This window comes from Strigops habroptila, chromosome W (genome assembly GCF_004027225.2).
Source record: "Strigops habroptila isolate Jane chromosome W, bStrHab1.2.pri, whole genome shotgun sequence".
In the NCBI taxonomy this organism is placed as follows: domain Eukaryota; kingdom Metazoa; phylum Chordata; class Aves; order Psittaciformes; family Psittacidae; genus Strigops; species Strigops habroptila.
In genome coordinates, this window is record NC_044301.2 from 12,275,844 (window position 1) to 12,287,888 (window position 12,045).

Here is a 12,045-nt window from a genome sequence, read left to right on the forward strand (position 1 = left end):
TGTGGTCAGCTTTAAATGCATAAGTAGTCCTGATGATGTCTATGACAGTTAAATTTGAGAGTGCAGGCTTTTGTATTTTGATGAGTTTGAGCTCATACAAGACTGCTTAAATAGCTACCTGCTTCTTTAAAAAGACTTGCATATCTAATTACAGATGTGTATAAGGTTATTTTTCTTTGCTTTCTTACTGTTTCTAATGAAGATTTTTTTAATAATTTGTTTTGTGTTATTCATTGTGGAAGTTCTGATATGAAATGCATCTTTAAAATGCATTAACTGCCATATTTTAGAACCTTTTTTGTTGTTGTTGTTATTGTAATGAAGGACTAGAGGGCCACAAAGAACTGTAAGGTCAAATGAGCCTTTCATTTATCCCCAGAAGAGCTCATGAATGGCATCCACCAGCCCTTGTTTGAATAATCTCTGTAAGAGAGCTCTATTTCAGTAGAAAGCTGCTTTGCCTAAGCAGCCAGGTGTTCTGCCATGCACAGAAGGCTCCTGGCCTAACAGCTGATGTGTGCAACTCCTTTAAAACATTTCTTTATGATGTTTTTTTCATTCTCCAAATCCATCACATCTGTTCTGTATTTTGCTGTCCTTTCTCCCTTGCATTCTGACCTCCCTGTAGGCAAAAGCAAGAGATCTGTAAATCCCTACCTGGTTCTCATCTGAAAAACCTGTACTCAGCAGCACTCCCAAGGTCAGAAGTCCCTCTAGTCCTGCTTTGTGATACCCAGCACATGCATAGTGGGGAAAACTACAAAGAGGAAAGATGAGACTACCAAAGGAAGAGCAGACAGAAACTGGTGAAGAAGGGTCAAAATAAAAATAATAGCTTCTTTTCTAATATTGCCCTAAGAACTTAAGAGAAGTCACATTTCCTGATACAGGATTTTGCATCATTTGAAATGTCAAATCGAAGACGCTTGCACTACTCTTCAACAAGTCCAATAATTTACTGAACTCCCTGAGCACAGAAGATGCCACTGTGATTCTGCCACGTGTCCTGTTAGTATTGCAAACTCATTTTCATCAGGATAGATGGCACACTAGAACTGGTCTGAAATTTTATAAATGACGAGTGAAGAAAGTTTCAGAGGAAAATGCCAATTTGTTGAATAACAGAAGGTTTGTTGCAAACATCTTGAGTTTCAAAACTTTCTCCAAATCTCAGCCAAGGTCCCAAGGCTTTGTCCCTTGAGAGCGGGAGCAGTGTGGCAGTCTGCTTGGCAGGACTCCTACGTCTAGCTCTGAGGCAGCCAGCTATGCCACAGGTTTCAGACAGTCTGCACAGAGTCTGGAAGTCATAGAATCATAGAATAGTAAGGGTTGGAAAGGACCTTAAGATCATCTAGTTCCAACCCCCCTGCCATGGGCAGGGACACCTTGCACTAAACCATGTGGTCCAAGGCTCTGTCCAACCTGGCCTTGAACACCGCCAGGGATGGAGCATTCACAACCTCCCTGGGCAACCCATTCCAGTGCTTCACCACCCTCACTGTAAAGAACTTCTTCCTTATATCTAATCTAAACTTCCCCTGTTTAAGTTTGAACCCATTACCCCTTGTCCTACCACTACAGTCCCTAAGGAAGAGTCCCTCCCCAGCATCCTTATAGACCCCCTTCAGATACTGGAAGGCTGCTACGAGGTCTCCACGCAGCCTTCTCTTCTCCAGGCTGAACAGCCCCAACTCTCTCAGCCTGTCTTCATACGGGAGGTGCTCCAGCCCTCTTATCATCCTCATGGCCCTCCTATCATCCTCATGGCCCTCCTCTGGACTCGCTCCAACAGCTCCATGTCCTTTTGATGTTGAGGACACCAGAAATGTATGCAGTACTCCAAGTGAGGTCTCATGAGAGCAGAGTAGAGGGGCAGGATCACCTCCTTCGACCTGCTGGTCACACTTCTTTTGATGCAGCCCAGGATACGGTTGGCTTTCTGGGCTGCAAGCACACACTGCCGGCTCATGTTCAGTTTCTCATCAACCAACACCCCCAAGTCCTTCTCCTCAGGGCTGCTCTGAATCTCTTCTCTGCCCAACCTGTAGCAGTGCCTGGGATTGCCCCGACCCAGGTGTAGGACCTTACACTTGGCTTGGTTAAACTTCATAAGGTTGGCATCGGCCCACCTCACAAGTGTGCCAAGGTCCCTCTGGATGGCATCCCTTCCCTCCAGCGTATCAACCGAACCACACAGCTCGGTGTCGTCGGCAAACTTGCTGAGGGCGCACTCAATCCCACTGTCCATGTTGCCGACAAAGATGTTGAACAGGACCGGTCCCAACACCGATCCCTGAGGGACACCACTCATTACAGGTTTCCAAATGGACATCGAGCCATTTACCACAACTCTTTGCATGCGGCCATCAAGCCAGTTTTTTATCCACCGAGTGGTCCATCTATCAAATTGATGTCTCTCCAATTTAGAGACAAGGATGTCATGCAGGACAGTGTCGAACGCTTTGCACAAGTCCAGGTAGATGATGTCAACTGCTCTGCCGCTGTCCATCAGTTCCGTGGCTCCATCATAGAAGGCCACCAAATTGGTCAGGCAGGATTTCCCCTTAGTGAAGCCATGTTGGCTGTCACCAACCACCTCGTTGTCTTTCATGTGCCTTAGCATGTTTTCCAGGAGAAACTGCTCCAAGATTTTGCCAGGCACAGAGGTGAGGCTGACTGGTCTGTAGTTCCCTGCGTCTTCCGCCTTCCCCTTTTTGAAAATGGGGGTTATATTACCCTTCTTCCAGTCATCGGGAACTTCACCTGACTGCCATGATTTTTCAAATATGATGCACAGTGGATTAGCAACTTCATTCGCCAGCTCCTTCAGGACCTGTGGATGGATTTCATCAGGTCCCATGGACTTGTGCACATTCAGGTTCTTAAGATGGTCTCGAACCTGATCCTCTCCTACAGTGGGCCTAAGGTCTTCATTCTCACAGTCCCTGCATCTGCTTTCCAAGACTTTCGTGGTGTGGTCAGAGCATTTGCTAGTGAAGACTGAGGCAAAGATGTCATTAAGAACCTCAGCCTTCTCCAAATCCAGGGTAGCCAGTTCTCTCAATAGCTTCCGGAGAGGGCCCACGTTGTCCCTAGTCTGTCTTTTGTTTGTGACATACCTATAGAAGCCTTTCCTGTTATCTTTCGCATCCCTTGCCAGTTTTAATTCTAGCTGGGCCTTAGCTTTCCTAACCTGGTCCCTAGCTTCCCGGACAATGTTCCTGTATTCTTCTATAGCATCGGAGATGGAAGGCAGCTGTATTCTTTCTGATTATATTTGTTGTCTTCTGTTATCCCATTTCTGTTTCTCCAGATATTGTAATTGAGAGTGATTTTTTTGTCAAGTTTCTTGCAGCATCAAAGAACATCCCCTTTTAATTCTTTCCTTTTTCTACATTGCTATGTATCTGTACCATCTGCTGAAGAATTTTTGCTTGTCATGTATCGCTAACCACTCTTTTTCTCCATTACAAAATCTTTGTAGTCTCATGGTGCCTTTAATTTAAATATTCTCAGTGAACTTAGTCACTGCTTTCTCTTGTTTTTTTAGCTTGTTCTGTTTTATTTATTCTGGAGCAATACTGGCAGTAAAAGAGAACCAAATATGCTTGCTTTCTCAGTTTGGATCAAAACTTATTGCTTTTAGATATCTTACAGATGCTCCCTTAGCTGGAAAAGTCTGAAATTATTAGTAAATTATCAACAGAACACTGCTTTTAAGTATGTACCGTATCAACCATTGCCCACAAGACAGAAAGGAGACAGAGAAAGGCTATTGGGAAGACTGAGGAATGCCAAGCTGTTTTACCAGGGAGAGTAAGGGAGCATGGTTTATTTCACCTAGAAAAATTAAAGCCCTAGCTCCATGATGGTTTTCATTCAGCATGAATGCATGCTGCTAACAAAAGGAACAGTCCAGCTTTCCTTCCCATGATAACCCGATTGTTATTCCCATCCCTTCCTCTGCACCGGTTATAGCACTCTTGAGGCTACAAGGTGGACCTGATCTGTTTGAAAATTAGCTATGGTTTTGCAGGGTGAGTTTCCAGCCAGAACAGTTCATCAGGTCTGTTCACAGTATGGCTGCTTACCCACATTCTGGTACCAGCACAAGCATCACTGTGTAGGGGGTGGCACAGAGACTGCTCCATTAATCTGACTGCAATGAGCACTGAGAAAAGATATATCTGAAAATAGCAGTAGCTTGAGGTGTCCTTTTCTAGTGGGTAGAAGCGGTGGAATGAGACGGGGAGATCCAAGTCCGCAAAAGCATCAAGTGATCTGAGGCTCATTGCAATCATTTCACCCCTTCCTCTCCTACTCTTTGTCTGCCTCAGCTGTTTTGACTATAAATTTCTAATGTCTTTTCTGCAATGCCCAGTATAATGGAGCTCCAGTCTCAGACTCGATCTGGAGTCTTCAGGCTCTTTCTAGTACCAACAGCAGCATCAGTAATATTGTTCCATGTTGTCCCCTTTGACAGTAGTGGAGTACTAGCGAAGATGCAGGGACAGGGCATTTCTATTCCAAAAGAGAATTTTTAATTGGATAGTGGTCATTTAAACTATAAAATTTAAATCTATGTTCTAATATTCATGTCATCTGCCCTTTAAAAATTCCTGGCTATTTGATACCAGAAGCTGGAACAGGTCAGCTTTGTCAGGAGTAAAGAACAGAACAAACAAAGGTGTTTCTTAAATACGGCATATTGTGGGCTCATATCTATTTAAACAACAAACAGATTTGGAGAACATGCTGGGTTTGGCTGGGATAGAGTTAATTTTCTTCATTGAAACTATTTCAATGAACAGAGTGACTTTAAACTCTGTTCCTCAATGACCTGCCTCTGATTTATTTTTCATGGCAATAGCGTGAAACATCTGTAATTAGAAAAAGAGCATTGCATAAAAATCTTGTAAAGATATTTTCAACACTCCAGCTCAGCATTGTTACCAATCATTATATATTGCCTATTACCAAGGAACTGTAAACGTAAGCAAAGTAATAGTTTACAGCTCATACACAGTGTAATTCAGAATAAACTCTTTTAAAATTGACGTGCTATTATTCTCATTCGTTTTTAAGGAGGGACTGTATCTTCCTTGTCATAGTTCCCTTTTTTCCATACTGCTGGGTACCTTCCAAAAATGGCATCAGCACTAATATTTTCTATGTACAAAGTCCACTATTAATGTCATATCCATTAGTCAAAAGTCAGTAACTACATTTGACTGCAAATGTAATGAGCAGAAGCTTGGGGTGAGAGCAGAAGCTTGGGGTGAGAGCAGAAGCTTGGGGTGAGAGCAGAGGATGGCCAACTGCTGCTTCTAACACTACCCACAAGGGTAAGTGGAAGAGAATGCCAGTTGTGTCAGCTTAGTAAGAACTCCCCTAACTTACTGATATGTAGAGATGTGCCACAACTGTGTATTCAGGTTGTCAATTGAAACTGATAATGACTTTTTGGTCACCATAAAAGGAAGAAGATGTACCTTTGAAAGATGGGATTTGGACTAAACCTGTCAAGTTTGTCCAAAGCTGATCGCCCCAAATTCATATGAAAGTCTATGATACAATTGCTTTTCAAAGCGATTTTTCAAAGCAGAACTGAATCCCATTAACAGTACCAGTCCTACATGCTATGCAGTTCATTGGATCTAGAGGTTGTCTGATGAGAGAACAAAAAGTACTGCATATTGGAATATAGTAAGAATGGCTTGAGGCCACATTTGATTAGCCAGGCACATTTTTGATTTATGAAATTTATCATGTAGAGGCTACTGTAAATACTGAGCTGTGTTTAAGCCAATAGAAAGTATCACTCAATTTTTTTGAAGATTGAGACATAATTGTGCTTTGATTCTTTCCATCTGAAAGGTTCTTCTCTGGCCAATAGAAGCTTGAATCTACACAGCACTGTGAAAAGGAAACTAGACGGGGAGAAAGATTATGTCTTCGATAAGAGACTAAGATACAGCGTGCGTCAAAATGAAAGTAACTGCCGGTTCAGGGACATTGTAGTCCGGAAAGAAGATGGTTTCACACATATTTTGCTGTCGAGTCAGACTTCAGATAACAATGCACTGACCCCAGAGGTAAGTATGTAGCCATAACAGCCAAAGAAAGCCATCCTAATGTGTGGGTTATCTTGGAAACATTGCACTTGAACTGGATTTTATGTATTTTTTCCCTAATTAATTATCTTAGAAAAGAAATACGGAGTTCAGATATATCTAACTTTTTCACACTTGGGATTCCAATCCAAAAGAATGCAAAGGAAATTAATTTTTAATTTACCTGTCTGAAACCAAAATCAGAAGAAAGGAATGGCAGAATCAGTATTTTCAGCATGGAGTTGTGTGAAGCAGTTTTTCTCATGTTGAAGTTATATATTTATGATATTTACTATCCTTGGGAGAAATCTGGTCTCTTTCATTTTATTAATTTAAATAGTGCTCCAGTTGTTGCAAATGGAGAATTTCAGGCTATATGCTGAGACAGTAATTCTAAGAGTGTCTATCTTGATCCCCAATTGCTTTTTTTCTGAATCACTTTATGAGCCCTTATTTGTGAAATCTTAACCAATTAGGGGCTCTATTTTCAGCTGAATTCATACAGTTGTACAACATATAAATGATATTAATGAATCCCCTTGTTCCAAACATTATACACTTAAGGTCAGACTTGGGCTTGTAGCTTAGAATCATAGAATCATAGAATCGTAAGGGTTGGAAAGGACCTTAAGATCATCTAGTTCCAACCCCCCTGCCATGGGCAGGGACACCTTGCCCTAAACCATGTGGCTCAAGGCTCTGTCCAACCTGGCCTTGAACACCGCCAGGGATGGAGCATCCACAACCTCCCTGGGCAACCCATTCCAGTGCTTCACCACCCTCACTGTAAAGAACTTCTTCCTTATATCTAATCTAAACATCCTCTGTTTAAGTTTGAACCCATTACCCCTTGTCCTACCACTACAGTCCCTAAGGAAGAGTCCCTCCCCAGCATCCTTGTAGACCCCCTTCAGATACTGGAAGGCTGCTATGAGGTCTCCACACAGCCTTCTCTTCTCCAGGCTGAACAGCCCCAACTTTCTCAGCCTGTCTTCATACGGGAGGTGCTCCAGCCCTCTTATCATCCTCGTGGCCCTCCTCTGGACTCGCTCCAACAGCTCCATGTCCTTTTTATGTTGAGGACACCAGAACTGTACGCAGTACTCCAAGTGGGGTCTCACAAGAGCAGAGTAGAGGGGCAGGATCACCTCCTTCGACCTGCTGGTCACGATTCTTTTGATGCAGCCCAGGATACGGTTGGCTTTCTGGGCTGCAAGCGCACACTGCTGGCTCATGTTAAGCTTCTCGTCAACCAACACCCCCAAGACCTTTTCTGCAGGGCTGCTCTGAATCTCTTCTCTGCCCAGCCTGTAGCAGTGCCTGGGGTTGCCCCCACCCAGGTGTAGGACCTTGCACTTGGCTTGGTTAAACTTCATAAGGTTGGCATCGGCCCACCTCACAAGCGTGTCAAGGTCCCTCTGGATGGCATCCCTTCCCTCCAGCGTATCAACCGAACCACACAGCTTGGTGTCCTCGGCAAACTTGCTGAGGGCGCACTCAATCCCACTGTCCATGTCACCGACAAAGATGTTGAACAGGACCGGTCCCAACACCGATCCCTGAGGGACACCACTCGTTACAGGTTTCCAACTGGACATCGAGCCATTTACCACAACTCTTTGCGTGCGGCCATCGAGCCAGTTTTTTATCCACCGAGTGGTCCATCTATCAAATTGATGTCTCTCCAATTTAGAGACAAGGATGTCATGTGGGACAGTGTCGAATGCTTTGCACAAGTCCAGGTAGATGACATCAACTGCTCTGCCGCTGTCCATCAGTTCCGTGGCTCCATCATAGAAGGCCACCAAATTGGTCAGGCAGGATTTCCCCTTAGTGAAGCCATGTTGGCTGTCACCAACCACCTCGTTGTCTTTCATGTGCCTTAGCATGTTTTCCAGGAGAAACTGTTCCAAGATTTTGCCAGGCACAGAGGTGAGGCTGACTGGTCTGTAGTTCCCTGGGTCTTCCACCTTCACCTTCTTGAAAATGGGGGTTATATTACCCTTCTTCCAGTCATCGGGAACTTCACCTGACTGCCAGGATTTTTCGGATATGATGGACAGTGGCTTAGCAACTTCATTCGCCAGCTCCTTCAGGACCCGTGGATGGATTTCATCAGGTCCCATGGACTTGTGCACGTTCAGGTTCTTAAGATGGTCTCGAACCTGATCCTCTCCTACAGTGGGCCTAAGGTCTTCGTTCTCACAGTCCCTGCATTTGCTTTCCAAGACTTGGGTTGTGTGGTCAGAGCATTTGCTGGTGAAGACTGAGGCAAAGAAGTCATTAAGAACCTCAGCCTTCTCCAAATCCATGGTAGCCAGTTCTCCTGATAGCTTCCAGAGAGGGCCTACATTGTCCCTAGCCTGTCTTTTATTTGCTACGTATCTATAGAATCCTTTCCTGTTATCTTTTACATCCCTTGCCAAACTTAATTCTAGCTGGGCCTTAGCTTTCCTAACCTGGTCCCTAGCTTCTCGGGCAATGCTCCTGTATTCTTCCCAGGCCGCCTGTCCTCGCTTCCACCTTCTATAAGCTTCTTTTTTCCCTCTAAGTTTCCTCAGCAGCTCCTTGTCCATCCATGGAGGTCTCCTGGCCCTCCTGCTGCACTTTCTTCTAGTCGGGATGCAACACTCTTGAGCACGTAGCAGGTGATCCTTGAATACCGACCAGCAGTCTTGGGCCCCCCTGCCCTCTAGGACTGTATCCCATGAAACCTTACTAAGGAGGTTCCTGAAGAGGCCAAAGTCTGCTTTCTTGAAGTCCAGGGCAGTGAGCTTGCTGCACGCTCTTCTCACCGTCCTGAGGATCTCAAACTCAACCATCTCATGATCACTAGAGCCAAGGCTGCCCCGGAGCATTACATTTCCAACCAGTCCCTCCCTGTTGGTGAGCACAAGGTCCAGCATGGCACCTCTCCTCGTCGGCTCCTCTACTGCTTGAAAGAGGAAGTTGTCTTCCACACAATTGAGGAACCTCCTGGATTGCTTCTGCTGGGCCGTACCGTCCCTCCAACAGATGTCAGGATGGTTGAAGTCCCCCATGAGGACCAGGGCCTGCGAGCGTGAGGCTGCTCCTATCTGTCTGTAGAGCGCTTCATCCACAGAGTCCTCTTGATCAGGTGGCCTGTAACAGGTCCCCACCGTAATGTCCCCTGTTGCTGTTTTCCCTTTGATCCTGACCCACAAACACTCTGTTACCTCATCACCCATCCCCAGACAGAGTTCCATACTCTCTAGCCTATCACTGACATAGATAGCAATGCCCCCTCCCCGTCTGCCTGGCCTGTCTTTTCTAAACAGCCTGTAACCTTCCATTCCGACACTCCAGTCATAGGAGCCATCCCACCATGTTTCTGTGATACCAATGACATCATATTCCCGTAGCCTTGCACACATCTCTAATTCCTCTTGTTTGTTCCCCATACTACGGGCATTTGTATAGAGGCACCTTAGCTGAGCTCCAAATGAAGCCGACTCAATGGCTGGGGCAGCTGGAACATCTCTACATGGCTCCAAGCACTTATTACAGGTGCTGGCAACTGACCAGGAGTGTTGGGATGGATCAATGCTCCCCTCCCCCAACACATCTAGTTTAAAGCTTTCCTGACCAGCCTGGCAAGCCTCCTACCAAAACAGCTCTTCCCCTTCTTTGTCAGACCAGCTCCACCAGCCTCCAGTAGATCTGGCCTCCCAAATGGAGCCCCATGTTCTAAATAGCCAAACCCCTGACTATGGCACCAGCTTTCTAACCATTTATTAACCTGCCAGACACGCCTAGCTTTTTTAAGGTCCTCCCCTTTGCCCTGGAGAATCGATGAAAAAACTATCTGAGCTCCAGAGCCCCTAACCACCTCTCCCAGGGCTCTGTAGTCCTTCTTAATGTCCTCCAGGCAACTGCTGTCTATATCTCTAGCACCCACATGGACCACTAGAAGGGGGTAATAGTCAGCAGGACTTACTAGAGCAGGCAGCCTCTCAGCAACATCCCTGATCCGAGCCCCCGGCAGGCAACACACCTCCCTTGAGACTGGATCAGGCCGGCAGATGAGCGCCTCTGTGCCTTTCAAAATAGAGTCCCCTACTACTATGACCCTCCTCTTTTTCCTGGAGGCACCAGTAGCGATCCTCTTTACTGGTGCATCAGCAGGGTGCTCATTAGGTGTGGTGGGTGCTTTCTCATTAGCCTCCTGCAGAACTGTGAAGCGGTTCTGGGTGGGGACATCAGATTTAGGAGGAAGCCCCTTGTTGTTAATTGTCTTCTTCCTCCTTTTTTTGTTCGTTTTTCTCGTGACTAATTCCCAGCTTCCTGGGTTGCTGCCCTCCTTCTTTCCTATATGAGCAATGCTGGACGTTTGCAGCCCCTGCGCAGTTTGAGCCTGGAGCAAGCAGCCCAGCTTCCTCTCAGCTTCCCTGGCATCTTTTAGCTCTCCAACAGCCTCCCGCAGCTCAGCCACCTGCTGCAGGAGGACCTCCACCAGAGCGCACCGAGTGCAGCCCTGTCCATCGCGCACCCCCGCCTCACGAGACCAGTCGAGGAACTTTCTACACTCCGAGGTCTGCGCCGCAGCCTCCCCTCTCATCGGCTCTGTCTGGGTGCCTACGCTGGCCACCGCCGGGGCAGAGCTCCCAGAGCGGGCCCTGCTCCTGAGGCGCGTGCTCACCATCCCGCTCGCTGCCCGCTCGCCCTGCCTGCGCGAACTGCCGTGCCACACCCTGTTCGCCGCGCTCCTGGTCGCTCGCGCTCCCTGGGATGGGTTTTACCCACTGAGGGCTGGTGCCGTCACTCCTGGCGCCGCCCCCTGTGAGTCAGCTGCTCGCGTCAGCTGAGCTGCCGGCTCCTGGGCAAGTCCTGTCGAGGACTTGAGGCTCCCTCGGTGGCTCTTGCCGCTCCGAACTGAGGCTCCGGGACGCTGTGCTTCCCCCCGCTCCGGTGTTAAAGGCGTCCTCTCTGGAGATACTCACCTCGGCAATTGATCGTTAGTGGTCGATGATGGCCCTTTTGAATCTGCCACCGTCACTCCTGGCGCCGCCCCCTGTGAGTCAGCTGCTCGCGTCAGCTGAGCTGCCGGCTCCTGGGCAAGTCCTGTCGAGGACTTGAGGCTCCCTCGGTGGCTCTTGCCGCTCCGAACTGAGGCTCCGGGACGCTGTGCTTCCCCCCGCTCCGGTGTTAAAGGCGTCCTCTCTGGAGATACTCATCTCGGCAATTGATCGTTAGTGGTCGATGATGGCCCTTTTGAATCTGCCACCGTCACTCCTGGCGCCGCCCCCTGTGAGTCAGCTGCTCGCGTGAGCTGAGCTGCCGGCTCCTGGGCAAGTCCTGTCGAGGACTTGAGGCTCCCTCGGTCGCTCTTGCCGCTCCGAACTGAGGCTCCGGGACGCTGTGCTTCCCCCCGCTCCGGTGTTAAAGGCGTCCTCTCTGGAGATACTCACCTCGAGCTTGTACTGCTCCAGTAGATATATGGGTTACTGGAAGGGCTGAGAAGCTTTTCCTTCCATTCCCTGTGATCCCATCATAGTGGGCAGCAATGCCCAGGTGTACCTTTCCCATGTCAGAACTAAAAGGGTGTCAATAAATGTCCTGGAGAGCAGAGAACATGCTTGAGCCCTGTTGCACATGGGCAGTAATGGACTGATTGAAAGGGGTTACTATAGATCAGAGAGGAAACAACAGGAGCTGCCTCCCAGCACCAGTTTTGCTTCTCTGAGCATTCTGCAGGCAAAGTTCCTCCACAGGCTGCCTGCAGTGTGGCAGAACTCTGCCTCTTCTGCCCTCCATACACGCCAATGCAGCTCTTCTTATACAGTAACTTCAAGATAACAGGATATGAAATATCAGTTTGAGAACCATCTGAGGGAAAAGTAGATTGTAGCTTTGAGGAATTATTTTATCCAATAAGAAACTGAATAACTTTGAAATTAATTACTTATAATGA

At 47.2% G+C, this 12,045-nt stretch overlaps 1 protein-coding gene across 1 annotated transcript in view; it reads left to right on the plus strand.

The window, feature by feature from the left end:
• The window catches only part of LOC115619166 (chromodomain Y-like protein 2), a 70,443-nt gene that overhangs the window by 41,350 nt on the left and 17,048 nt on the right, over window positions 1-12,045 (plus strand). The window contains exon 3 of the mRNA XM_030511213.1: window positions 5,878-6,095. Coding sequence (XP_030367073.1) covers window positions 5,878-6,095 — 218 coding nt within the window. The remainder of the gene's footprint in view (window positions 1-5,877; window positions 6,096-12,045) is intronic.